The sequence below is a fragment of the Typha angustifolia genome, chromosome 12 (genome assembly GCF_048772165.1).
Source record: "Typha angustifolia cultivar Huaian chromosome 12, ASM4877216v1, whole genome shotgun sequence".
NCBI lineage: Eukaryota > Viridiplantae > Streptophyta > Magnoliopsida > Poales > Typhaceae > Typha > Typha angustifolia.
Window position 1 is genome coordinate 7,860,568 of NC_133250.1, and position 26,555 is coordinate 7,887,122.

The 26,555-nt window shown below is 36.6% G+C and overlaps 2 protein-coding genes across 4 annotated transcripts in view; both read right to left on the reverse strand.

Moving 5' to 3' along the window:
* Window positions 1-1,898: 1,898 nt before the first annotated feature.
* LOC140771932 (uncharacterized) lies at window positions 1,899-9,624 on the reverse strand. The gene is made up of 6 exons (XM_073113771.1): window positions 9,129-9,624; window positions 7,076-7,162; window positions 5,150-5,332; window positions 4,953-5,039; window positions 4,729-4,800; window positions 1,899-4,070 (listed from the first exon to the last, which is right to left on the reverse strand). The coding sequence occupies exons 1-6, from the start codon at window positions 9,315-9,317 to the stop codon at window positions 2,157-2,159; spliced, it is 2,532 nt and encodes an 843-aa protein (XP_072969872.1). The 5' UTR covers window positions 9,318-9,624; the 3' UTR covers window positions 1,899-2,156.
* A 1,238-nt stretch (window positions 9,625-10,862) lies between these two features.
* Window positions 10,863-26,555, reverse strand: part of LOC140772272 (structural maintenance of chromosomes protein 6B-like) — a 36,296-nt gene continuing 20,603 nt past the window's right edge. The window contains exons 11-28 of one of the 3 annotated variants that reach the window (XM_073114258.1): window positions 25,837-25,911; window positions 25,601-25,705; window positions 23,950-24,116; window positions 23,753-23,855; window positions 20,023-20,135; window positions 19,059-19,263; window positions 18,720-18,851; window positions 18,492-18,606; window positions 18,174-18,259; window positions 17,998-18,093; window positions 13,155-13,291; window positions 12,954-13,056; window positions 12,120-12,199; window positions 11,905-11,983; window positions 11,763-11,820; window positions 11,443-11,540; window positions 11,263-11,357; window positions 10,863-11,178 (exon numbers count right to left, since the gene is read on the reverse strand). In XM_073114258.1, coding sequence (XP_072970359.1) covers window positions 11,121-11,178; window positions 11,263-11,357; window positions 11,443-11,540; window positions 11,763-11,820; window positions 11,905-11,983; window positions 12,120-12,199; window positions 12,954-13,056; window positions 13,155-13,291; window positions 17,998-18,093; window positions 18,174-18,259; window positions 18,492-18,606; window positions 18,720-18,851; window positions 19,059-19,263; window positions 20,023-20,135; window positions 23,753-23,855; window positions 23,950-24,116; window positions 25,601-25,705; window positions 25,837-25,911 — 1,905 coding nt within the window. In that variant the 3' untranslated portion in view covers window positions 10,863-11,120. Of the gene's footprint in view, window positions 11,179-11,262; window positions 11,358-11,442; window positions 11,541-11,762; window positions 11,821-11,904; window positions 11,984-12,119; window positions 12,200-12,953; window positions 13,057-13,154; window positions 13,292-17,997; window positions 18,094-18,173; window positions 18,260-18,491; window positions 18,607-18,719; window positions 18,852-19,058; window positions 19,264-20,022; window positions 20,136-23,752; window positions 23,856-23,949; window positions 24,120-25,600; window positions 25,706-25,836; window positions 25,912-26,555 lie in introns of all 3 variants that reach the window. The other 2 variants (XM_073114257.1, XM_073114259.1) reach the window with 2 other exon arrangements.

Sequence of the window (26,555 nt, forward strand, 5' to 3'; positions counted from 1 at the left end):
CTTATTGTGTTGTATAATATCATGCCATTTATACACGTACACGACTATAAATGGGTGATTGCTGTGTTTCGACAGTACCCGACACCTCCCTAGTTAGGATTAGGTGCAAGAGATATTTATTATATTTATATATGATGGCCCACGTTGAAGGTCTTATTCTGTTGATCACATTCAATCAGAAAGCCGTTTCGTTAGGCAATCTGTAATTTACTATCGATCGACGAGAGTTATAATCTTTAGGGTATTTAAATTAGAGAGAAGATTAGGATAACGTAGATCTAGTGAAACCTGATAACACAAGGTGAGGGTGTTAATGAACGACAGATCATGAGTTTTCGTATGATGGTGCGATTATGTAGAGTCGATGATTGAGATGGTAGTATCGATATGCGATATTGGCTCATGTGATGGGCTTACAACCGAAGTTCGTAATCTGCAGTGGTGAACAATCCGTCATGTTGTTCGCCGGGTGATGGGCTAGCAAGTTACCGCAAGTATCTACCCTCTCTTGGGAACATTTGTGTGGTCGGGCGTAATTCTTGATATGGTCTATGGGCATGGCAATGCGGGAAAATGGCCAGTGCGGAGAAGTAGGGTTTGTTCAATGCGTGGTTATAATTTTTTTAACAAAACGAGCAAGTATAAAATAAATAGACGTGTACATCATGTATTCAGAAATGCGAGGATGATGCTAGTGCGAGGATTTTGTGACAGTAAATGCAGGGAAATTTACAAACATTATTTCCTGTTGATAATGTGAGGACATGCTTATTAACAAACATTATTTCCTGTTGACAATGTGAGGACATGCTTATTAAATACGATATATTGCAGATATATGGAGTTCATTAAGTCTGCAGTTATAATATTATTTAAAAAAAAATACTAATTACTACTACTACTACTTCAATATCTACTCAAGGTATTTTCATCATTTGGTATAAAACACTACTAATTCCCAATATAGATTCACTATTATGTAATATTTGATATCTACTTTATATTACATCAAATGTAATTATTATTCATCATACTAGTGAAACTCTTTCAAAATGACAAGTAACGAATCACCACAAAAAAAATTAAAAATACCTTTCAAACACCCCAAAACCCAACCCAACCATCCTCGCAAGCGAAGGGCTAGTGAAGGGCAGAGGAGATCTGGATGAAGTGGTGGGGAGAGACTCATAGGAGAGACTCATAGGCTTCACCCCACGCCTCGTGGGCAAAGGGGATCGAGACGAAGTGATGTGTAACTTATAAGATACGGTTGAGCTAAGTCTCAGTTTGTGCTCAAGCTTTAAGGCTCGAAGTCCGCTAGTGCCGGCACAATGAAGTGCATGTGTAATCTATAAGATATAAACGAGCTAGCTAGCTCTGGGTGAGCTGATTTGTGCTGAAACAATGCTCAAAATTAATTTCGAGCCCAGATTAGTTTTATTCTAGATTTGGGCGAACCAATTTGCGTAGTAAATGTTTAGTCCCATGCACATAGATTACTGAAGCAGGTCTCTGGGTGAGCTCAGTAGCGTGAGCTTGTGATCGATCCGAGCAGGGGCAATTGGATGGTGTTAGACGTTGTGCTTTGCCACCACTCGGGGTCTGGGTGCAGGCCATGCAAGAGAGGTGCGGCTTGTTTAGGTATTCAAGTTTCTAAGGATGTCTAGTTTGGTAAACAAATCTTCTTTTCATTTCCCAAAACGTCTAAATCTTAGATGAACACATGTGGCTGGCATCCCCCATTAAATATGCTACTTTTGAAGGCACTTTGCATTTTTCACTTCATTAAAAGAGAAGGAGCTCCACAAGGTTCTAAAGATTTGCCCAACAGCTTTCATGCACTGAAAAGAAGCTAATTATGAAGGTAGCTCCCAACGAAACGGATTCACATTTACTAATGAATCTGCCAATCCTACCATTTTAAGCTTCTCTGTGTCCGTCAACAGACTAAAACAATGTGCAACGACAACACCAGTCATTTGTATCGGAGAGGCAAAGGAAGAGAAGAAATCAAAATGAACTTATTCTAACATCAATTCTTTGTATGGAACAAAGTAAATCTACTACAGATATCTCCTGCAGTTGAACATCTAATAGGGTTGCGAACGGCGAAGACTAAGGGAATTTATCAACTAGATCACTCTATTAAACCACAATTAGCTGCTGACGGTTGGATTGGAAGCGAGGAAGCTCACACGCCTACACTGTCTCAACTTAGGGAGAGCCTCTTGCGTCTTTCCTTGTCGAAGATCCACATATACTGCAGCAAGCACCGATCTTGGGTCATTGGGCAAGGAGGCAAGACTCTGCTTCGCAAAATAGCTGGCTTGCTCGAGATCTCCCTGCACCGCAAACATGACAGCAAGGTTTGCAAAAAGCACCCCACGAGCCTCCTCGGGCTTCAGACTTCTCAAATGCTGGGGTTCTTCAAAGGTTGGTTTCAAAGTTGCTGAGCAATTCAAATCCTCGCCATCGCCACCTTCCTCTATGAACCAGTTTTCTCGGTCTTCATTGCTGTATGGCAACTCAACATTGTTCCCATCCAAGATATAAATAGACAACTGCTCCGCAGCTTCTGTAGGTCGGTTCAGGTGACAAAGTGCTTCAGCTGCATAAACATGGCTGAGGAAAATGTATATTCTAGAGCAGCCTGGAAGCTGCTGAAATGCCTTCGCAGCATGTAGTGCTCTCAAGGGATTCATTAAGCACAATTCTATGTAAGCTAGGTCTGCAAGAACAGCCTGCTTAATTTTGTGGTTTTCCTTTAAGCAGATGCTCTCATATGATGCGACTGAACACTGCAAAGTGTTGTTTGAACTTGCACCTCCCTTGGACTCACCATTTGCAGTGGTTAGCGTGGAGGCTGATGAATTTGATCCTTTCAAATCTGTACTTGTTGTATTCTTCTGGTTTGAACTCTTGATGCTTATAGATGTTGCTTCACTATAAGTATCAGAATCTGAAGCAGCAGTCATAGAACTAGGTTTTGCTGTTTTCTGTTCAGGAGTATCCAGTAATAGCTGAGCATTGAGTAGGCATTGCCGAGCAAATGAAAGTGACAGCAAGCCCAAGTTTTCATCAGAGACCATTCCATCACCTCCTCTGGAATCTGAATAGCTACTTCTTGAGTTCACAGAGTTCACAACCACTTGCCGCCATTTGCCTGATCCAACAACATGAATTGTAATCTCTCCCTTGAAGGGAGATGCAGTTGCTGAACTCAAGAGTCCCTCCTCCAGTGCTAATAGACAGCATTCAGCAAAGCGGAGCCAGAAAAGTGGGCGATTATACAACAGTGGAATAGCTTCACGAAAACAACGAGCTGCAATAAATGGCCTTCCACAGATCAAATGCTGGAGACCACAGTTGTATGAAATAAGACGAGATTTATCCTGTGAATAGGTCGCAAGCTTCAACGGTTTCTCTAATCGAAATGATGAGCTGTGTCTCAGGGCTTTGGTAAAAAACCAGCCTGATGTATGATGGGATCTTTGCTGATGATGTATGCACCCAAGATTGTTATAGAACATAGTAACCATTGCTTTTTCTGTTCGATTACCAGGTGTACTCAAGAGTTTCACAGCCTTACGATGGTTTCCACGGGCATATTCTAACTGAGACTTCAAAAGAAGCTCCGCAGATGAATCTCGACCACGTGCCATATTCATCGCAAGCTTGAGCTCACGCTTTGCGACCTTCAGGTTCCTAATGAGAAGCAGGAGTCTGACCTTATATAGTTGTAATTTCAGTTTCAGATCTGCTGCACTAGCAGCAACATCAGCCGATGCCTTTGAGAGATCATTCAAGGCAGGTCTACCCAAGTTCTGATTTCCGCTATCCAAAGTTGAATACAAGGTTTCATACTCCAATGCATCATCAGAAAGATTCCCCACCAAAGGGTTCTCATTCGCACTGGCATTTGAATCAGAACCAGATGCATCTGGAGCTGTATTGCTTTTCGCAGTAACCTTCAGCTGGTTTGAAGATAGCTGTTGACCTATGCTTCCATTATCATTATGATTTAATATGCTACCAACACCAAAGCATCTCTCCAGGCGTTGAAGTATATCCTGCAGAAACCAAGCAATGACATGTCACAGCAGAATCAGAATGAGTAGAGGGAATCTAACCTGTAAGGGAGCTCAGATGCCAATGCAATTATCACACAGTAAATATTTTCACTATGAATCTGTATTAATGAAATATTATCCTTAAACAAAAAGGATTACATATCATATTTCTAGGGATAATATAACTTCCCATCTGATAGCACCCAATCACACTATAATGTATATTCCATCACGCTATATAGCTCTGCATCACTCTAGTAGTATTCATGCATGCAAAAAAAAAAAAAAAAAAAAAAAACCCCCCATCTCCCGTAAATTTCAGCATGGGAATGGAATTATTCTAGTTTTACTACATAAGATATGCTTCTAGCATCAAGCCGGATTTACATAGAAGCAAAAACGTAAAACTAGTATGTAAAAAGTCCCATACTTTATGGCAGAACTTGGTCCTATAAAATGGTTAGCTGAATTACAACGAGATCTGACAAACATGAACGGACTTGGAAAGAAATATAGACAACGTCACTGATAGGAATAGCCTTGAGATACTTATAATTGTTCAGCATCAGGAGTAGTACTAACATGAATTTCTAGCTGTAGTATAATAGCATTATATTGATAAGGGCCAGTAAACAGGAAAGTTCAGTTATCAACTTACTGCTGCTTTTGTTGCATCATGGCAAGCTAACGCAATATCCAGTAAGAGCAGGCATACATGAAGAGCAGTTGTCTGCAAAAATATACAGAAAGCGCTTGAGAAAAGAAGGTAACAAAGTTTAAGGTAGCAAAGTAAGCAGTTGTCTGCAAAAATATACAGAAAGCGCTTGAGAAAAGAAGGTAACAAAGTTTAAGGTAGCAAAGTAACAATTGACTGCATATTACCTCATCGATGGGTTCAATATTTTGGTATAATGGCTCTAGAACTGATACTGCATGTGCATAATCGTGCAGATGATAGAAGATAACTGCCTGCAAACCCACCACGATGACCAATCAAGTTGTCAGAATTATTTAAGCTGATATTCTGCCAATGCTAGGCAAGCTTAAAATAAATAGTAAAGAACATTTGGATAACATACACTATTAAATGTCACAATGGATGTATCAAATTCATCTGCATAAGCAATGATGCTATTATTTGCCGAAGAGAATTGATGCAGTACAGTTGTACTTCCTCTAGAGCCCGAAATAACATTACTTCCTATGCCGTTTGCAGCCTCCGATTGTTCTCTAGATGCGCGAGCAAGGTCTTCACTTCTCCTCTGCATCAACATCAATTAGATTGGTCGAAAATAAGCAAATTTCCAGCACAAGCACAAAAGTACATGTTAATTAGTTACTTAGTTGGTCCAGAAAGGCCAAAATCTTGGAATAATATACGAATATCATGGTGAGGGGTCAAACAGGAAAATGCTAAAAGAACGTTAAATCAATACATATCATGGGATAATAATAAGCAGTCAGAAAAATTACCATATCGTAGACACTAAGAGGTCGTAACAAAGAAAAATAAGGCCATTATATTACACATACTCAGACCTGTCCACATGAATAAATGATTCAAGTGGACCAGCCAATAATGTAATTACATGCAGGGAAAAAAACAAGCTTCAAAAAATAGTTATAAACTAAAGTAGGTAAATAAAAACCAAACTCCTAACATGGGAGCTTTATCCTTCACTGGAGTTTCCTTCCTGGAAAAAATATATTCAGACACAGATCTCAATTGAGACACCTAAAACTTTCTAGAAAATAACTCCCAGTGACAAATATTTTTCTACACATTGTAAATCTAGTTGGCACCCTAAGATTTGATCTGACTGAACCCCAAAAGATAATTTCAAGAAAATAGATCCAAAATTACATAAGATTACTTATCTAAGTTCATTATAAGTCTCATAACCAGACCAACATAACATCATAATGTCTTCAGAAATTTTTTGTCTGCAAAGTCCAGAAAATTAATTGAAGACTCCAAACCTTCCAAGCACATAAACTTTATCAGGCATATTCAAAATGTCATCACATAATGTTGATCATTTCTGACAATATTGTTTTGCTTCATGAGCTTAAAACAAACTTCTAAATTTGAATTACAAAGAGCATTCAAAGATATTAGGTGAGTAGTCTTATATGCAATGAAATTTTAGTGTAATATACACCAAAGAGAAATTTCATAGATGGTGACCAAGAGATACCGAAAGATGATTAAATTTACATCAAAACATTTGTTCACCAAGAACAAGGAAACCAAGATGAAAAAAATGTGAGAAATGCTTTTGGTATCTTGAAATACTCTTTTAAAAGGGAAAATCTTACGGAACTGATACATGAACAATAATGATATATGATATGATGGTCAAGTAGTTATAAGGCATGCTCACGGCAGTTGATGAGAATATTAATAGGATGAGAGCTTGAAAAAGATGAGTGCATTCATATATATATATATGTATGTATATATATGTATAGGTGACCGTACAGATGATTGATGTGCATCTTTGCGGACATTGTCTAAGATAGCGGTAAGAAAAAAGGACTCAAGGAGCCAATCATAATTAACTAAGACAGATGGCTAATCACACCATTATTAATTTATCAAGTATATATATATATATATATTTCCAGGAACTGTACAAAGTCACTAAAAGAGAAAAACATGCATATATTTCCGGGTGGGTGCTTGTAAAAGATGAGTGAATTCATATATATATAGGTGATCATACAGATGATTGATGTGCATCTTTAAAGATAAATGATTCAATCAGGGTAAAAGAGACCACAAGGGGGGAACTAAAGGACTTGAATTGATGTTCTAAGAAAAGAAAGAATGACCTATTTGAGAGATAGCGGTAAGAGAAAAGGACTCAAGGAGTCAATCATAATTAACTAAGACAGATGGCTAATCACACCATTATTAATTTATCAAGTATATACATTTCCAGGAACTGTACAAAGTCACTAAAAGAGCAAAACATGCATAAAACGAAATATTAGCGGCTTACCTTAACCTTGCCAAGGACATCAAGTAGCTTCCTTGGATCAGGACAACCATCACGAAAATATTCTGCAACAGCTATGTTATGAAGGACCTGACCATCCATCAATGTCACATAAGAAATGACATACAAAACTAATCACAGTAGCTAGCTTACTGTAATATCTTTTATAAGAACAATATTTGAAAATAAGAACTGCATTAACTCATAAGAAAAAAAAAATGTTGATAGCTTCAAAAAATCAAAATTATAGAATTATCAAATAAAATAGTAAAAACTTCAGACATAGAATGTTAAACTGTTGTTAGAAGAAGTGCAATATGATTTTAGTATACAACAGAATAATGACATACATCTGTTAGTATCATATCAAGCTTGTTTTACAAAAACCAAGAGCTAGTATAATTATACTAGATTTACATAGCAGATCCAAAGCTATGTTCTTGTTGAGTATTTATGAGTGCATGTCTGTGAGAATGACTTAGACAGGATTCACAGGGATACTGCTTAATTATTATTTTTTCACATCATATCAAGTTTGAATGAACCCTTTGTGATCCCTACACACAATTGAGAATGAACTACTCAAACCTTACAATTGCCTAGTTCTTAATTTTTACGCCAGCATACTCTCAACTGCTCTTGTAATACTCTCAACAGTTAAGTCAATAGTCAATACCAGTGGAAGGCACTTGATGAGGTACCTTCCAGACATATAATTATAGCATCAAAAATATGAATGAAAATAGGACATGACCAGCCAATGATCCACCATCTCCTAGTCATTCTACTATCTTGATCTTCGAATTGTTGGTTGCATATGTTGTTACGATCCATATCAAATTGCAATATTACCTTTAATATGTGTTGATCAGCATGCTGATTGAGCCCTATAATTGACTTTTCATGATGCTCATTCTAATCACTATTTATTCCATCATCACATATTTAACTACTAGATATCTTTAATGTGGACAACTAGACCCACAACTTCTTTGTCTTGTACATCTCACATGCCGTCCTGGCACATGAGACCAATGCAACAAATTAAAAACCTCAGTACCACAACATGATCAGTATATAGCATATGAAGAAAAAGTTAGTGTTTAAGAGTGTATGTAATCTAGCAACTTGATGGAATAACCAAGATTATATTTATCAATCTAGCAAATTCATGATAAAAGAAGCTGAGATTTGTTCATCTTAGGGGATAAAAGAAGTAATTAATAACAACACATGATTCGACTAAACCATAGTCTATTTCAATAAACATACATGGAATTTATTAAACATTAGATCAAACTGTAATCAATCGGACATACCAGATACAGAACATCACAAGAACAAAGAGCACATGCAAAACTCAGCTAATGATATCTCGTTTAGTTGTTGAGCTCTGTCGCCTAAAAATTCACTATCCTAGTCTGAACAATAGATCGCAAATTGTTTCACCTCAGATTAAGTGATCAAGTGAGGACCCCATCAGATTAGCAACCAGATCAGTCTAGCTTGCAATATGGCATCAAGTCAGCAAAGCAAGTCTTACTCCTCTTTTTCATTTTTAGAAAGGAAAATCCATGAAATCTAACCAATAATAGAGCTCACATGGCTTAAAGCTAACGTGGGTCATTGATGGCCTGCCTTAAGTAGCGGGAACCCAAGCACAAATTAGCAGGTCTCCACATAACTAAGAAATCAGGGGGTGAAATTTATATTTGAGAAGTTTGTCGATGCCAATAGACATCTCTTTCTATAACATGCATAGATAGACAAAGGAAAATCTTCATTTGTATTCACCTGCCCAACTATTTTAAGCCGACACGGATCAAAATTTGCACTGCCTCTAGCATTATGAAACAATTTTTGGAATGCCATACAACAGAACTTTCAAAAGATCCAACATCGACAGCAGAAGGCATGCCTTAAATTCTCCAAACAGAGCTCACCAAGCCACAAACGACACAAAGAGAACAAATGAAACAAAGCTGCGCACAAAATTGCAGCCTTTTGCAAACATTTCTACACAATGAAGTCAAAGAGATCGAGTAAGCTCGCACACCTTGGGATCGTCCTCTTTCTTGAGCAAGAGCTGCCTCAACACATCGACGCACTCCGCATAGCGCCGGCTCTGGAAGAGGAAAGCGGCGTCCTTCGCGAGCACCGCCGTCACCGAAAGAAGCCTGTCCTCCTCCAAAGACCCCTCCTTCCCCGCGGCCGATGGCGCCGCCGACGGATCCCGACCTTCCATTTGCCAAATCGAGCGTCTCGGATCCGGAACACAGAAAGCAAATCAAATCGAATCGAACACCAAGAGCTAATGGTGCATCTAAAGGGGTCAAATCTCGATGGGGGTTTGAGGGTTTCCTCTCTCCTAAAAGAACAGGTTAGGGTTTTGGGAAGACGGCATCTAGGGTTTCGGGAGAAGGATGAGGGGGAGGATGATACGAAGAGGAGAGGAAAGGAGGGGGAGAGTTTTTTTGGTTAATTCTGCTAGAGAGAGAGAGAGAGAGAGAGAGAGAGAGCGAGACGAGAGAATGAGAGAGAACGGAGAAAGGCGAAAGAATGGGAATTGATAACTGATAATGATACAATGGTCTATCTTGGCAATTCTTTATTCAAAACTTCTAAACAATTGTTAAGTGTTCTTCCTCTTTTATTCTTTTCTACCCAAAAAATAATAAAAATAATAAGGGATGTCACAAAAAATAGAAAAAAAAGAAAAAGATTAAAGCCAGAATCAAGATCGAGCTCACCTTGATCAAGTTTAGATTTGTTGAGACCTGAGACAAATCAATTTTTTCCGGTTCGAAATTATTATTTTTATTTTAAGTCGAGCTTGGATAGATAGATATATTGGCTCAATACTCAGAAATGAGCTCAAAATTGGAACTAAACGAGGAAATCTAACAAGCCAAGTTTAATCATCAATCCTTGGCTTTAAAAATAATTTCCAACTAAGTGTGAAATCTGAGCAAAATGGGTGGACCTCTGAAAAGAGAAAATGAAAATTGTCGAGGAGATAGCATTTAAATGGTTAAAGGGCTCACGTTATATGGGGATTCGAATTTCACTGACATTAATTTAATTGAAACACCAAATAAATTTCCACTTCTCTTGAGAAAAAAGAATAGAAAAGGATGAAATTAGCAATCGTTAATGGTGTATTATGAGAAGGGTTTTTTCTTTTCTTTTTTTGTTGTGAAAATCTCTGGAACGCAGTTCATGAAATTGAGACTGTAGGAACTGAGACCTACAAATTTGGCGATTCGATTTGTTTTATATTACAAATGGGCAATCACAATTCGTAGTATTAAGACATTGATTTAATCTTTTTGAGAATTTATTCCATCACCGCTTGTATAAGTGAAAGCATTCATCTGGTGGCCTTTCTCCAAATACTGGATAATATTAGTTGGCTTATCTATTGGTATCCAATAGTTCAAGAGCGTGTTAGATGGATGTCTTCTAAGCCCTTAGTTAGGGTTTACTTTTACGGGTCGGTGTAACAACACCAATGCCCATTGTCTTGCTCAGCTTGCTGTTAGTGAGCGAGCCTCCATGGTGTGGCTAGTACCGCACCTGCCTTTTGAATCTAACCCAGTTATCTAATGAACTTTGGTCTGCTGACGCTTCAAATAAAAAGAAAGCATACTGTGATGGCTTCAGGAATGCCCCTAATAGTAAATCAGCAAATCATCTGGGCGGTAGAAGAAGCTGAGGAATTCAAACCTAATAGCTTCCTGGGAGCTCTATTATTTTGAGATGGGAACAATATTACTGATCAAAGTATGAAATTTTACAACAAAGAAATTTTCAACTTTTCTTTTGTAAATCGCAACTTGTTAACATTATAAGAATAAATAAAATATAACTCAGGCTGCCCCAATTTCACCTCGAAGAAAATTGGGATCATCCCCACTCTTCTCGAAAAATGGATACTAGAATTTTTTGTTAATGTTAATATAGTGACAATATGCTTTGGATGATAATTTACATATATAAAACTGAAAGACCGAGATGTTACGATGTATAACACAAGAATAATTCTAAATCAACCTCGAGGTGCTGCCATTTGCTGCTTCCTTATCCTATCTCCAGACTTCACCGTGCTGTATAGCAGTTGCAGGTAAGAGCAAATTAATCCAATGGAACAAAAAACGTCACCTGAAACACATTAATGATAGGCTTCCAACCTGATTTCATGGGGCGTGATGAAAATCCACTGTGAACCTTGTTCTACCGCAAAATCGACGAGAGTATCCAAGCTTATCTTCCGACTGACGGCATCCTAAAAGTTGCATTTGATCACTCAATGGTCATTGACATAAGCATTAAATTTAGGGAGAAAAAGAAAAGGAAATGTAATCACTCACCATGAATACATCAAATTCGTCCATTGCTCGAAAAGGAGCTTCAGTCATCTCATGAAGAGCTAAAGCAAAGCAAAGAGTAGAAAAAGACCTCTCTCCACCTATGAAAATACAAGACAATTCGAAGTGAATGATCCTAAACAGTGGCAAACAGAAGGAGAAGAATTCAATGAACAGAGAAAATACAGTGACGGCACACCATCTAAAAGGGCAGCAAATATAATTGTGTAGGAGAAGGACTAAAGAAAGCAGATGGTGCCGCAGACAAAAATCTGATACTTGTGTATGCCATAATATAGATAGAGAGAAGAACAAGGAATGACCTGAAAGCCCTCTAGTATCACGAACAGTGTTGCCAGATGCATCTTGAGGCATCTTTACCTATTAAGGCTAAAAAATATTAGCCCGACATAATTTAGGCAAAAAAAAGGAAGGTCTGTTTCACCACAATATCAAGCCACTCACCTCAACAGATAAAACCTTCTGCTCATAATCTACCTTAATGTGCCCACTGATGCCTTTCTTTCTTAAATGTCCATTAAACCTATTCATCATATACGAAAAGGAAATCAGGAGAACCTAAAAGATGAATATATTTTTGGGAGAATCCAAGGAGAAAAGAGAAGCTCCCGTATAGATATAGCCACAAAATCAACATTAAGAAGAAATTTTGCACATACTGCCAAGTTAACTGCCTTTTCAAAAGGCTAGCATTCCTCTGGAACTTGTTCCAGCGCAAGTCAAGTGCTTTCTGGCATGCCTATACCATCGGCAAATGTTCAGTTAGATATATCACAAAAAAAAACTTGCAAAGACTGAATAGAGAACATTTCAACAGATAGTACTTCGTTGAGGAGCAGCAAAATTTCATTCTATCTTAAGAATGAACAATGCAGCATTAGATAAACATAGAGAAAACAGGATGCGGCAGGACAACAGCAAGTTCACAAAAAAGCTATGCATATACGGAGCAGGACAAGATAATCACCACTCCATTCTACTAGATGATCGATGCACCTCCCCATGCTATACTAGAAATAGATAATAAATAAGAAGGATTAAACAAGGCCTGACAAGGTTTGAACTCATGATCTTTAATACTATATAAAAATTGGCTCTAATATTATTTTAGATGATCAGTTGACCTAAAAGCTTAGGCAATTAGATAAAAGACCAACAATATACATCATGCCTTAATATAACTAAATTCTGTGTCCTTGCAACTCATAGGTAACTTATCCAAAATAAGGTTACCAAGTAACCACTTCAGAAAACGAACACCATTTTCTGAAATAAGGACAAAACAGTCATTCTCTGATAATAGCCAGGAAGTATAAGCAAGTGGGCATGTTTAAGATGCATAATATTTCATTCTGCTTCAATTGTTGGATGAGGTAATTCATGTATATAATTACTCATTATAATGTGTCCTCCAAAAGTTCAGATAAAATAAATGTCCTGAACAAACCATAATGATGCAAGTATGAGTTACATCCAGATGAATCAGAACTTACATTTAGCTTCTCCCTGAAAGCTGAATACATTTGCTGCTTTTTCAAGATTTTATGTTCCTTCTTGTCACGCATTTCTCTAAGATCATCAATCGACTCAGTGAATCTGTTGATAAGACTAAGTCAATCTACTCCATTTTCTACATAGTCACTAAGTACAGAAGTAGTGAGGGTACTCTGTGTAAGTTTTAACTGAATTCAAACCTCTGGCTCTCCTGTTGAAGCCTCTGTTTCAGTCTGTTTAGCTGTCCACTCAGTTGCTCCGGAGTAGACCCAACACAACCTCCTAAGGCTTCCATTTCACTCTCAGGGCATATGATAGAAGCCTTTCTAAAATTTTCCTGCAAGTTGGACTCTATTCAGTACTTAAAAAACATAATTCCTGCAAACAGAGACACTATGATACTTATAGATGTATAAACAAAGAAAAGAAGTTTCTCTAAAAGAGAAATGAGAAAGAAACATTACCATGTAAATGCCATAACTAATTCCTAAATTCTAGTGTACTTCGGCTTTATTTCTTCAATCCCTTTTACAATCTATAAGGTACAGAGGAAGGTAGCCATAAAAAAAAACATGTTTTCAGTCTTGAATCTATCAAAGCTCAAAGAAATTAAGGCTGGAAAATGGAAGAAGACAAACTATGTCTATAGATCCAATTAGTTCAAATATTTTAAACCAACTGCTGCTCTTATGTACTTGGACACCCTTTCTCCGTGTGCCAAAAGAAACAAGATTTAGGTGTCATATGAGAGGTGAAAGGTTTAAAGCCATTCAGTCTCTACTCTTTACTGTCTACACATCAATTTCTTCCAAAATTAGGCAATATGTTCATATACAATTTAAACATAGGAGCTCGCAACAAGGATTGCCATTTCAGTGGCATGAAGAGTATCAATCAGTCATCGGTACAATACATGCCAACCGATACAACACACAATGATATACCCCTGCACCAAATATCCCAAGTGTCGAAGGGACAGAGAAGTTCTTATCCAAGTGAAAGAGGATTTGAGACATTTTGAAATCCACCCAACCCAAAAGCTTAAGCTATTAAATGAAAGCCAAAGAATCTATATAAATCATTTTACTTTCTCTCTCTCTGATGTGGGACTAAGCTCTAACATGTGATAATAATCACTTCTTTCACATGTGCGCCCAGCATTACCTGCTCCTCCTCAAGCCCAACTTATTACTCTAAACCAATCATTATGCCCATTTTTCTTTTGGTCACATTTGCCAGTCTCAAGAATCTAGCTCTTTTGTTCCCTCAACCACTCATGAATCACCGCAAACCCACTCATTTGACCACATTCATCAACTCCTCACACCCTTGTCCTAACCCAAAACCCTTGCTCCATCGAGTGCAACCAAATTATGTGTGCCCGGGCCCCTAATCCCAAGGCTTTAGCTCCCTTAGTCGCACCATGTCACCATGACTTTAGAAAAGCTCGCATGTATGCCAAAGCCACCAATTGGCCACATCAAACTAACTGCAAAAGTAGTTAAGGATTGTTAAACCATCACCTCTGATACCAATTTTTGGAGGATTGGGGAGTCCTGATCCAAGTGAAAAAAAAGTTTTGAAACATACCTTAAAACTCAATTCAGGGAAATCCAGGGCTTGTGCACAAATAGAGATGAAAGGAGTAAGATCTACATAGCCAACCACAAATGGTTAAGACTAGGCCATGTTTACAACTTTATACTACTAACTATATCTTTTCCCTAACTTCAATCCGCTTAGCTCATTCTTAGGCTCCACTTGGCATGTCAAGTAGAAGATCTCTGATAAACCTCATTAAAAATAAAAGATCAGGTCAAGATATCCAAGTCTTCTTTTCCTGCATAAGCCCCTATATCTCTGCAAATATTGAGTCTATAAGAATGTGTTGGTGATAACTCAAAATTTCTCTCATCTTGATACAGAACCCCTTTGTCATGTGAACTTCCTAGCACTGGATGATTGTAAAGCACACCGGTCGCCCAACTAGTGATTTCTCCAAGCGAGATCTACTCAAGTGGAATGCTTCATACTCTTCATTCTACTCATTCGCTAAGCCTAGCCTCTTATTAAACTAGTCTTCCTTTTCATTGTACTTTGATCCAGTGATTAGTTTGTGCCATCTTGTGAGCTTCTGTTGTTTTACTTGTTGTCCTTGATTTGGAATTTGCAGGTGTCTATTTGCCAAGAGATTGGCTAGCTCTATTGTGAAAGCTACATGTTATAAGATTGGCTTATACAGCAGCATAGTTAGTGGCAGTGGATGAACCAGCTTGCATATGCATGTGGCCTGCATATCAGGCCGATCACATGTGCACATGTGGCCCGACTGCATATGCACCTCATATGAATACACACCCACATATACCCGCCTGACCACATATAATGCATATGAACTGACTATGGACCGATATGCAGGTCTATGTGTTATAACCAGAAACAAAATAATTTCTTTTTTAAAAAAAAAAAATTTAGGGGTTGAGAGAGGAGGATGCACGTGCTCTGCACGTGCAGCCCCTCCCCTCTCCCTCTCCAGCACGCAACGAGGGGCAGAGAGAGAAATCACGCCTAATCCGGATCGGATTAGGTTTAGATTTCTCTTCTAAACTATAAATTAAAACCCTGATCTCTTCTCTCTCTCGGCTTAACCATCTTAGCCCTCTTCTCTCTCTTCTTCTTCCCCTCTTTCGCTTCCTTTTTCCTCACCATCGGAGTCGCCGCTGTGGGATCGGCCCACCAGAGCGCTGCCGGAGCCATCAGAGACCACCACGCGACTCGTTAGTGGTGATTTTTAGTACGTGAGCTAGAGATTTGAGATTTCGGTTGTTTTGCCTAGACTCAAGTGAGTGGTTCACTCACATATTTATTTTGTTGTATTTCATATTTTTGTTGGACCATGTAAATTTTCTGTGTGCAATTTATTTATTTCACCCTTATGTGTAAAAATTAAATTGTTGCAATTTCTGTGTGAAAATCTATTTATTTTATCCGTACGTGCGAAAATTTCAATTGTTTTATTTTCTATGTGCATTTAATTATTATATCTAGTGCATCGTCATACTTCGTGCAAATATTGAAATTTGTGAAAAGAAAAATGAGACTAGTATTGATACGACTTCGAGAATTGTCTCGGTATAAATCGTTTGCGATTTTCCGTGGTGACTAGTCTATCTGAAAGTCCGGGGGAAAGCCCTAAATTAGATCACTGCGGTGACTTTCTTAGGTAACTCTGACGGGGTTAGAGAACAGTCCTAGGATGAATGAAAAAATTTCCTAGGTGACTCTAACTTCTCTCAACGGTTAGAGGAAAAGACAGAGTGTGTTGATCACAGGGTGATACCCTCTAATGACCCTAACCGGATCAACTATGAAGAAAAGTCCCGAGCGTCATCTCGAGATGACTTCTAGTTGATGTGGATCCACAAGGTTTAGACCCATTGAGACATATGACAGTATAAATATCAAAAGATATTAATATGTTGAAAATGTGCAAGGTTACAAGTTGTGACATCTCTCTATTGTTATTATTTAGAGAGCATTGCATATTGTTATGGATATTGTTGCTTTTAGTTTAATTTATTCAGCATTAATATGATTTAAAATTTATTTGATTTTCGAGTGGATTCCACTCACTGAGCTATAGTTGTTGGCTCATGGGTTTCTATTATTTTTGTATTTGTTTATTTATTTCAGGTAATAGTCAGCGGGGCGACTGAGCGAGATATACCCGGACTCCATCTCCACTTAGGATTCACCTATTTACCCTTCCGCTCTTTTAGATTTTATGTTTTAGATTAGAAGTTTTATTTATTTAGTTTAGAGACTCAAAAACATTAACATTGTTTTATTTTATTGCAATTAGTTATAAAATTTAATAAAGCACATTCTCATTTTATTTATTTATTTTGCCATCGTACACGTAGAGAGTATTAATAAGGCTTCGTGCATCTCAAGCATATTGAGATGCATGGCCAGTCATGATTCCTATTTTGGGTCGTGACACTATGCATACAAAAAGCCCTCATATACATATTTCTAATACATTATAAAATAGGATGGAGAGAAGGGATCCATATAGAAGGCCCTAACTTGTTATTGTTATAATGTGTAAATCTGATAACTCTAAAAATGATAAAATGCAACAGTAATAAGAGAAAAAAGGTCACAACAGATTGCTATACTGCATCATCAGAAAACAAGAAGAAAATACCAAAGTCTTCAGTCTATTCCAACTTTTTAGCATTAGCTTAAGGATAATCCACTATTATAGCTAACCATTTCAGCATTTATTTTGTACAATATTATTATATTATAAAAAGCTTAATATTCAATATCTTCAGCTTCTCTGAATTTGGTCTCTTGTAAGCAAATTATGTTGATCTCCATTTCATTCTGTCTACCAACTTAATACTTTTCCCTGGAAGTGTTATTACATTTGAAATCATTAATCAAGTCTTGTCACTTGGACTAGCTTCTTTTTTAACAAAATTGGACTAGCTTCTTTACTCACACTCATCCAGGATGTTACAACTTGTAACGTCTTGCATGAGTGTAACTTACAAGAACCATGATATAGAGTAGCACCCAAGCTCCGATTATCCCAAACTGATGCAAAACATAGCATATAGGCAAAAACCTGATGTTTTAGATCTGAAGGATCTTTCTAATACTTCGTTTTTTCTGATAAATATGTACATTGTTTGTCAAGCATCTGTGGAGCACCCTAGTAAAGATCTTTTATTCAGGACTAGGACAGCAGTTGAAAGATCTGAAAGTCAGGACATACTTCAGAAGTTAAATAATAGACATACATGCACAAGAAAATATATTCATTTCCTATTCAACAATAAGAGCGTAAAAGATCATCTATCAATATCAAGTAAAGCTAGATATTGGACATTAGAATGTGCTTGAAAATAAAGTGTCCCAATGCAATTTACAGGGATGTTGCTTATCAAGGTAATCCTAGAGGAGGTGAAAACACAAGGAAAAACTTGATAAAACTTATAGGTAACTATGAATGAAATTATGCACATAGTCAACCTGACGATTGTTCTGGAGCTCCTCGTATTCTTTTTCAGCCTTTTGAATATCAGGTAGTACCTTTTTTTGCATGACGCCTTCATAATGGGCCCTCTCCTGATAAAAAGAACCAGCTAGGAAGAAAATATATAATTTTAACAGAAGAACAATCAAAACAATGCAACTAGATAACATACTTCTTCTGCTGACTGCAACTTTTCTTCAGTCAATAATAGTTCACGCTCTGCGATCTCAATAGCATTAACTTCGCCTTTTACAGAATCTGAAATGAGTTATAAAATAGGTAAACATGTGCAAAGCATTCCTGCAACTAAAAATTAGGTGTCATCTTCTATATTTTGACTGAATGGAAGAGAAATAACATCTGTATCTGCAAATATTATTAAATAAAGTAAAAAAGAAATTGAATCTGATATGTCTATATGGGTGCATAGGTTATCAACATTCAACGAGTTGAATAAACATCACAAACTTGAAGGTACATATAGCCATACCGCATAAGCTCTCAAAAGAGCACCTTAGATCATTCACCTTCTCTTCTGCCATAACCATCCTGACTTTGATTTTCTCTAGTAACAATTCCTTTCCTTGTATATCATCTCGCACTTGCTACAGAATATGGCAAAAGAGAAATGTAAGCTTATCCTCAATATAGAACATCAAAATCCTACTTATTACAAGATCTTTCTCGACAATGACTTATTTTCAAACTTCAAACAGACCGATATCTCTTCATATATTTCGTCGACATTCGGTGCAGGGTCACGATTATTCTCAGCAGAAAAAGAATTCTTCATATCTTGCAATTCCATTTGCTTGGACAATAAAATTCGCTCATCATTTAACCTTCTCTTCTGAGAAAATCAAAAGAAAACAAAAGGTCAGAGAAGGAATCGTGTGGCCTAGTTCCGAAAGAAGATGGCATCTCAGCCGTGCAGAAGGTCTGACCAATTTGTCATGTGAGTTTGTGACGAGCCGACTCTCCTTTTGACCAACCAACCACAGACCGAAAAGCAAAAAAATTTGGAAAAATTCTGTGCCAGGGTGATGGATATATATACCTTCAAACTCTGGATCTGAAGTTCAAGACTCCGACATACTTCCTCTGAATTCCTTTTCCTTCCTCTACCTTCTTGAAGAACTTCTTGGAGCTTAGAAGCTTCTTGTTGAATATTATTAATTCGATCATCAAGCGAACTGCATAAACGACCAGTCCTACCCCTTCTGTTTGGAGGAAGAGTGGTCTGAACTGAACCTCTATAGAACCTGATACACCATTAAACATATAGTTGTAATAAAAGTATCTGTTATTTAACACACTAAATAATGATTTCTCTTAGTAACATCATTTACTATTAATGCTTGGTGAGGCTATCACAGGATTGTTAGATTTTCGCATCAAGAAAATATCAAATCAAAAGGACATGCTCAAATTTTGTTTGTTAACAGTCATATTGTTGACTCTTCCTGTCATCCTTAAATTTACTATAGACTAAGTGGTAGTTTAAATTTCAAAAAAGAAAAAAAAAATCCTGCACAGTGCACAGTAATAATTCATTGTGCAAGAGGTAAATATTCCAATGTGGTTAAATGCATATGTTTATAATTGACCAACAAACAGAGGTCAGACCGGTAACAGGCAATTCCTCACAAGTATCCCCATCATATCATAGCCAAATCTTCTTGAGACTACTTATCCTATCAGCAAGTTAAAAAGTAGCAGAGTATTTATATTCTGTAAATGAAGCATGAGAACATCGAGAAAATTTCCTGTTGGAAGTCCTCTATAATACCCTTGAAGGATATGTACTCAAGTTTTTCACAGAGGAAGGCTTAATTATGTGCAAATGATTCCGTTTGTGTTTAAAACTCAAAAGAATTAGTTAGTTCTACTGATCCTGCAACATACTTCAATAATAAGCCAAATAGAGTTGAATGCTCTATAAAAAAGAAAGCATAGAGAACATGATCTATGTGTGTCTAAACACAAACATGTGTTTAAATACGAGACCGATAAAATATTACATTCTATAACCATCGGATGTATAAACTTCCTTCAAATTTTGGATTCGCTGTTCAAATGCAACAGATTTGCCCATTTCATAGTCTTGAACAAGGACTTGTCTCTCAGCATGACCCTGAAAGGGAGAATGCAATCAAACAATATTAGGCATCACACAGTAAAACAGAAATGAAAGAAGGCATATAACCATGATTAGAATAGTGTACATGTCACTAACTCCATTGATTAAATCAAGTTGATCATGTGATAATAACTTGTATATTATAATGTTCCAGGAAACTAGGAGGTTGGAACAGTTTAGTAAGCTCTTGCTCATATGTCCTGATAGCAGATTATCAAACCCAAGTAATAGAGAAGCATGGGAAGAACATTGAAAATTAGATAATTTATAAAAGAAACATGCTAAAGTGATCCATTTTATTCCTGAGATGTCAGATCATTGCATGCAGAACAATGTTCAAATAACACCATGTATACTTGATATTCAGTTTCCTAAGCTTGTTCAAACTGCAGAATTCATCCACAATGCAGGTTGTATCCCAGTGCAAGGGCACATTTATAATCAGATCATTGCTTCAAACAAGTTAAATTAGTTACAGTAATTCAGAACAATAAGCAAACTGAAAAATGCGTACCTCATCAAATTGTAAGATCAAGCAGAAAAAGAAAAGCATAGAGTAGGAGTAGGGGTGGCAATAAAGTCGGGTTCAATTAAAGTCGGGTTGGGTCAAGTTGCCAACATAAACATAACCCATTTATTAAATGAGTTAAACATAAAAATGACCCATTTAGTAAATAGATCAGAGGGTCACCAGACTAGATGGTTAAAAGGGTTACAATTACATGAGTTATTCAGGTCATAATCGAGTTGTCAAGTCATAAATGGGTTAACATGACCATACCTATGTAACTCAATGTTGCAGGTGGCAGGTACACAGCAGCCAGGGGTTTACATGGCGCACGGCTGATGGTGGGTGATATGTGCACAAGGTGGAGTCTTAAAAATATGATATAAAATTACTTTTCCTAAGCTATCAAACTTCTATATACCTTCTTTCCTTCTTCTCTCCCTCGCTCCTATTTCTCTCCTCTACCAAGCGTGCTCTGTTTTTCTCAACCATCATCCCCTCTATTTGATGGATTAATGAGTTAATTTTAGGTTGACTTAACGAGTTAATTTCAGGTTAAATGGGTTGAAAGAACAAACACAAACACAACCCTCATAATATAGAGATCAATATAAAAGATTGTGAAAAAATTAAATGAAAATTTTCCGTCCAATGAATATTAAATTGAAAGAAACAAAATAAAGATCTATGTTATGCAAAAAGGTGCTTGTTAACATTCATATGGAGCAAGGGATAGGTTGACACTAGCTCATATTTGACATGGATTTCGCTGCTAAGACATCAGATATAAAAGTGGTCTTACAATAAATATATACATGAAGAAGAGGATGATTATGACTTTCTTTTTCCACATTATTCCAATGGCCTTGAACTAGTTACAAGTTTCGCATGTATTTGAACTATTATATAATTCATATCAGTACTTCAGTAGAGACTACAACTTTGCAATTTCATTAAAATAAATCAAATATTGTATTTTATTATCATGTAATTTCATCGTCAACCCTATATTTGATTAAAATGGTGTGCTTAAATAATTCCTACACCTACTAATTTAGTAAATGCAATTATATAACTGAATTCAAATCACATATTTACATAGGGCTAGACTGCAAACTTTATTTTAGATACTTTGGAAAAAGTTTCAGCACTTTTGTGAAATTCCCCACAAACTCGCCAAGGAGAAGTTTGCGCTAACCCTAAATCCTTTTCTTTTATAAAAACCCTAGTGTCTTCCTCTTCTTAGACCTTCCTCTCTTCCGTGAGTTTTTGACGTCGTCGATCTCATTGTCGGAGGGTCGTTGGAGCATGACTAGATTCACTTATGTATTTATCATTTTGTATTTTGTAATATGATTTTATTGTATTATCTCCGTCCAGTATTATATTTCATGCATTATGATTATCTTCATGCTATGTTATACTTCGTGCAATATTATAGTTCATGATATGTTATCTTCGTGAATTAATATTCTTCATGCAAGTGGCAAATATATTGATCATAAGTAGCTAGAGAAAATTAGTTATGAGTAGGTAGAACTTTGAGAACAATCTCAGACTAGATATTCTTCATGCATGTTTCTGTGGTAACTCAAGTCTATCTTGAAGTCCAAAGAATAGACTAATTTCTAATCCAGCTATGATCCATTTGAGAACAGTCACAGAAGAGATATTTTTCGTGCATCTTCTTGTGATGACTCAAGTCTACCTTGAACTCCAAGGAATAAACTAATTCATGATCAAACTATGATCCGTTTACATGATTTTGACGGAGTTATGGAACATTCCAAAACTAGATTAGAAATCTCCTTATGGTGACCCTAATCTTTCTTAATAGTTAGTAAAAGAAATAAAGTGTGTTTATCACACAGTAATACCTTTCGATGACTCTAACCAAATTAACTATGAGTAAAAAATTTGAGCATCATCTAAAGATAATTTCTAGTTGAAGTGGATTCATGGGCACAAACTCCAAAATGAAAAATATGACAATTATTGAGTTTGGGAAGTTCTATATAATGAAATTGAGCCTATAATCAGTTGATTATCCACATTGTTGTTACTTGTGCTTTATTATTCACATTACAAACATACCAACCAATGTCGTTAATTGTTGAGCTATGGTTTTTAAAACATGCTTATAGATTATAGATTTTACTGGCTTTTGGGTGGGTTCATCATCCACTAAGCTAAAATTGTTAGCTTATTAACTCCTTTAATACTTCAGATTTTAATCAACATGTGAATGAATATAGTGCACCGGACTCAATTACCTCGACTTAGGATTTGTCTCCCTTTTTTTGTTGCAATAATTGCTTTCAAGACATTGGTTGCATGATTGCATTGTCTTTATTACCTTAAGAGTATAGTTATTGGCTTGGTGTATCAAATTATATTGAGTTTCTTTTATATTGTAAATTTAAAAATTTAATGTTAAGGCTTCGTGTACCTCAAGTCTATTGAGATATGTGGCCGATCATGATTCCAAATTTAGATCGTGACAAACTATATCATCCTTCACTAAGTATTAGCTTATTACGATCCCAAGAGGCACAACCAATGGATATAGAAGTTTTAAAAGTTGGAACACTTTTACAAATTTTTAACATAAAAGGTTCTAGTACAGCTATTCTGCATATCCATATGAATTTGAAATAATGAGAGGCAAAATGACAGGCTGGACGATTTGACAAGAATTGCCAATTTTCAACATTTTAATATATACTATATACTCAATACCTTTTATGCAGCCATGTGTAAGCACCCACATACTTTATTAAGTCCATATGCATTAAGTGATATCCTCACTCCTCATTGACCTACATTGACATAATTGCCCATTACAAACATTACTTGATACCTAGCCGTCGGGAACTCTAGATATTACAAACCAATAAGTATTTGTTTACCTGAGTATTTGAACAATTGACATGTAATAGCAGTTCAAAGAGAAAATCAAGACTTAAACACAACATCACAAACTTAATTTCAAGAAAACAACAGCATGCAAAAAATTAAAAGAATTCAATATATAATTTGAGGAAATATAGTTGCAAACCACTAATTAACATTCCAAAATCCATAGTCTGAGAGGTATACTAACCATATCAACCAATACATTTAAAACAGTGGGATTGTCTGAATGTAAAACTGAAAGAGTAGTAGGATGATTTGTAGAAGGAAGCAAGTGATATGGAATGTTCAGCCTGCAAATGCAAATTCATGGATCAAATACAGTATGTTGCAAGAAAAGGGGAACAGATACCACATGCATGAAACTGATGCGTCAGAAAATCTAACTGTGGTCTGGAAAAATCATAGATAATGATCTGAAGGTTGCGGTAGTTTGCTTCTTTAGCGCAATCTCGCAAAACAAGTGAATCTTTATGGTTTGTAACAATAAAAGCATCTAATATCTTCCCAATAGCGTAATCAACTGCTACAGCCCAGGTATCACCACTAACCAACTTCTGCATCAACAAACATGCATATTAGTTTGCTAAAAACAGTTCAATCAATGAAGCTGAACAAAATAGTAATGGTCAACAAAGAACAATAGAGACTACAATCACCTGTTGTTTGATTTTGAGTACAGGTAAGGAAAACATCAGCTAAAGCATTTTTCAACCATTCATCATACCATTGCTGTGTACATGAAGGATGGATTGCAATTATCAGGTGTGCCTAGTGCACACCATCTTGAGATGGCACACATAATGCTTCTTAAAGCTTCAAATTATAGCATAACCAAAGATACCTGTGCCAGCCCATCCTAATCAGCACAGGACGAGCCAAACATTGCTGACCCTTTATTGACACAAATGCAAGGCATATTAAGTCCTACATTGACTTGTAGATCCTTATCAATACTTGGGTTGCTCCAATCACTTCCAAACTCATAATAAATCACGTGTAGGGTAGGCCTCTCGCCCTCCCTAAATAATATACATATACATTATATTGGTATGTATATATGTATCTACATATTTATTTCTCATATGTAAATTGAAGTCATGATAACCATGCTTTAGTTTGCACAAAATTAAAGGACATCGAGAGCTCAATTTCCATAGCCTAACTCAAGTTATCCATGCTAGACCAAACTATTCAGCATAATAAAGTCGAAAATAAGCACCGCATTCACTGAAGTAATCAGTCCATAAGAAATTGGCCTAGCAATATGAACGTAATACTAGAGGACAAATGCAAATATAACCATTCAAACTAAAAAAAGTAAACAAGTGGTTCAGTCAAGTATATTATCCTAAAATCGGAGGTGCTTCTTCTAAATAAAGCTACTTGGCTTTTAAACATAGGTTTGTGGACAAACACATAACACATGAATGAATCTAAGTACGGGCAGAAAAGAAACGTGTAACCTTGACAAGCAATTTTGGGAAAAGAAAAAAGCCAAAGGGTAATCAAAGTACAACGTAGTATTCTTACAATCAAGTTTTTGTTCATATAGAAGCAATTTCAGTACATTGTTTGACACATTATGTATTAGATTGTACAAAGACTTACATGCTCAAAGAAGATATTGAAGCAGGTGGAACCCATGGACCAAATAAGGATATCAAACACTATTAAGAAATAAAAAATTGATTTGATGATGTATGATAAAAGAGAAACTACATGAAAGTTGAATAGAGATATGATATTTTGCTTATGTACTCTTAATGAATGTTCGAGTTGAAGAAGGGTTCAATTTGCTGATGCTACACTGACTTGGCATAACTTACTGAGGAACTCTGATCTATTTGCTTTTGTAGAATTTTAAAAGGTATTCCTAGCTCTCGTAGGACACTTATCTTTTAATTCAAAAATTGCATTACTGTATCACAGAGAAATTAAATGACCTACAGTAAGAAGGCTGATCAACATTTTCTTCTCAGGGCTTCATAAGATAAACATATAAGAAAAGAACGAGAGAGAGCTCACTCTCACATACCACATGAGCTCCAATTGGACCAATAGGTGGGCTTTTGAATCTTTTGTGATGTCTTTCAATTGATCGTAAGAGATTAAGCACTCTTTCTCCTCCAAAAGCTGTTACCTGACAAGCAGAATAGAGCTTATTTGGTTCAATCAATCATTAGAGAGTAAATTTGTGGCAAAATATAAATGTTTCAACTTATCACAAAAGTTTAACAAAAGGAAAGAAACCCTTATAAGGAGAAACTCAACCTTATTTGTTTGACGTTGCTGAAGTTCACGAATTTGGGAACATAAATCACGATGTCTTCTTTCGGTTTCCTCTATCTGCAAAAGGTTTCAGTTAACTTGTATAGTCCACAACAAGCAAAATGTACAAGATTGATTATATAAATTAATTAAGAAGATGAAGGATACCAGAGTCAATTCACTCACAGAACTGAAAACATTTTGTATTAAATATATAGGGCCCTGTCAGATTCCCCAATAATGGGGGTTTTTATCTGTGTATTAAGATGATATTGTGGCCAAACACATGGAGTCAAGTGCCGGGTGGTACAGTTCATGCAGGCCCATGTACCATGCCGACACTATACTGGCCAAGACAAGAAAAGTGGAATTCTTTGATACTGCTTATGTGATGCCAGGTCATGCCTATTTACTAGGTCAGTACAGAGTGTGCTAAATGCCACTTAAATCCTTGGCCGAACACACTTTTGGGAACCCATTACAATGAGCCCCATTTATTCTAAGGGAGTTGGCAATGTTTTCTCCAAACCCCTTGCCTCAATGGGGTTATGAGGGGGGGTCAGGTAAGGAACAGTGAAAAAATATATTTGTTATTTTGCCCTGAAAGAATGACTGCAAGCCTAAAACTGAATCTAGAATCGATACCAAAGGCCGATCCACAGGTGGTTATTTGTAAGGTTCCCAGGAAGAACTTATACTTTCATTCACTACTTTTGTCCGTA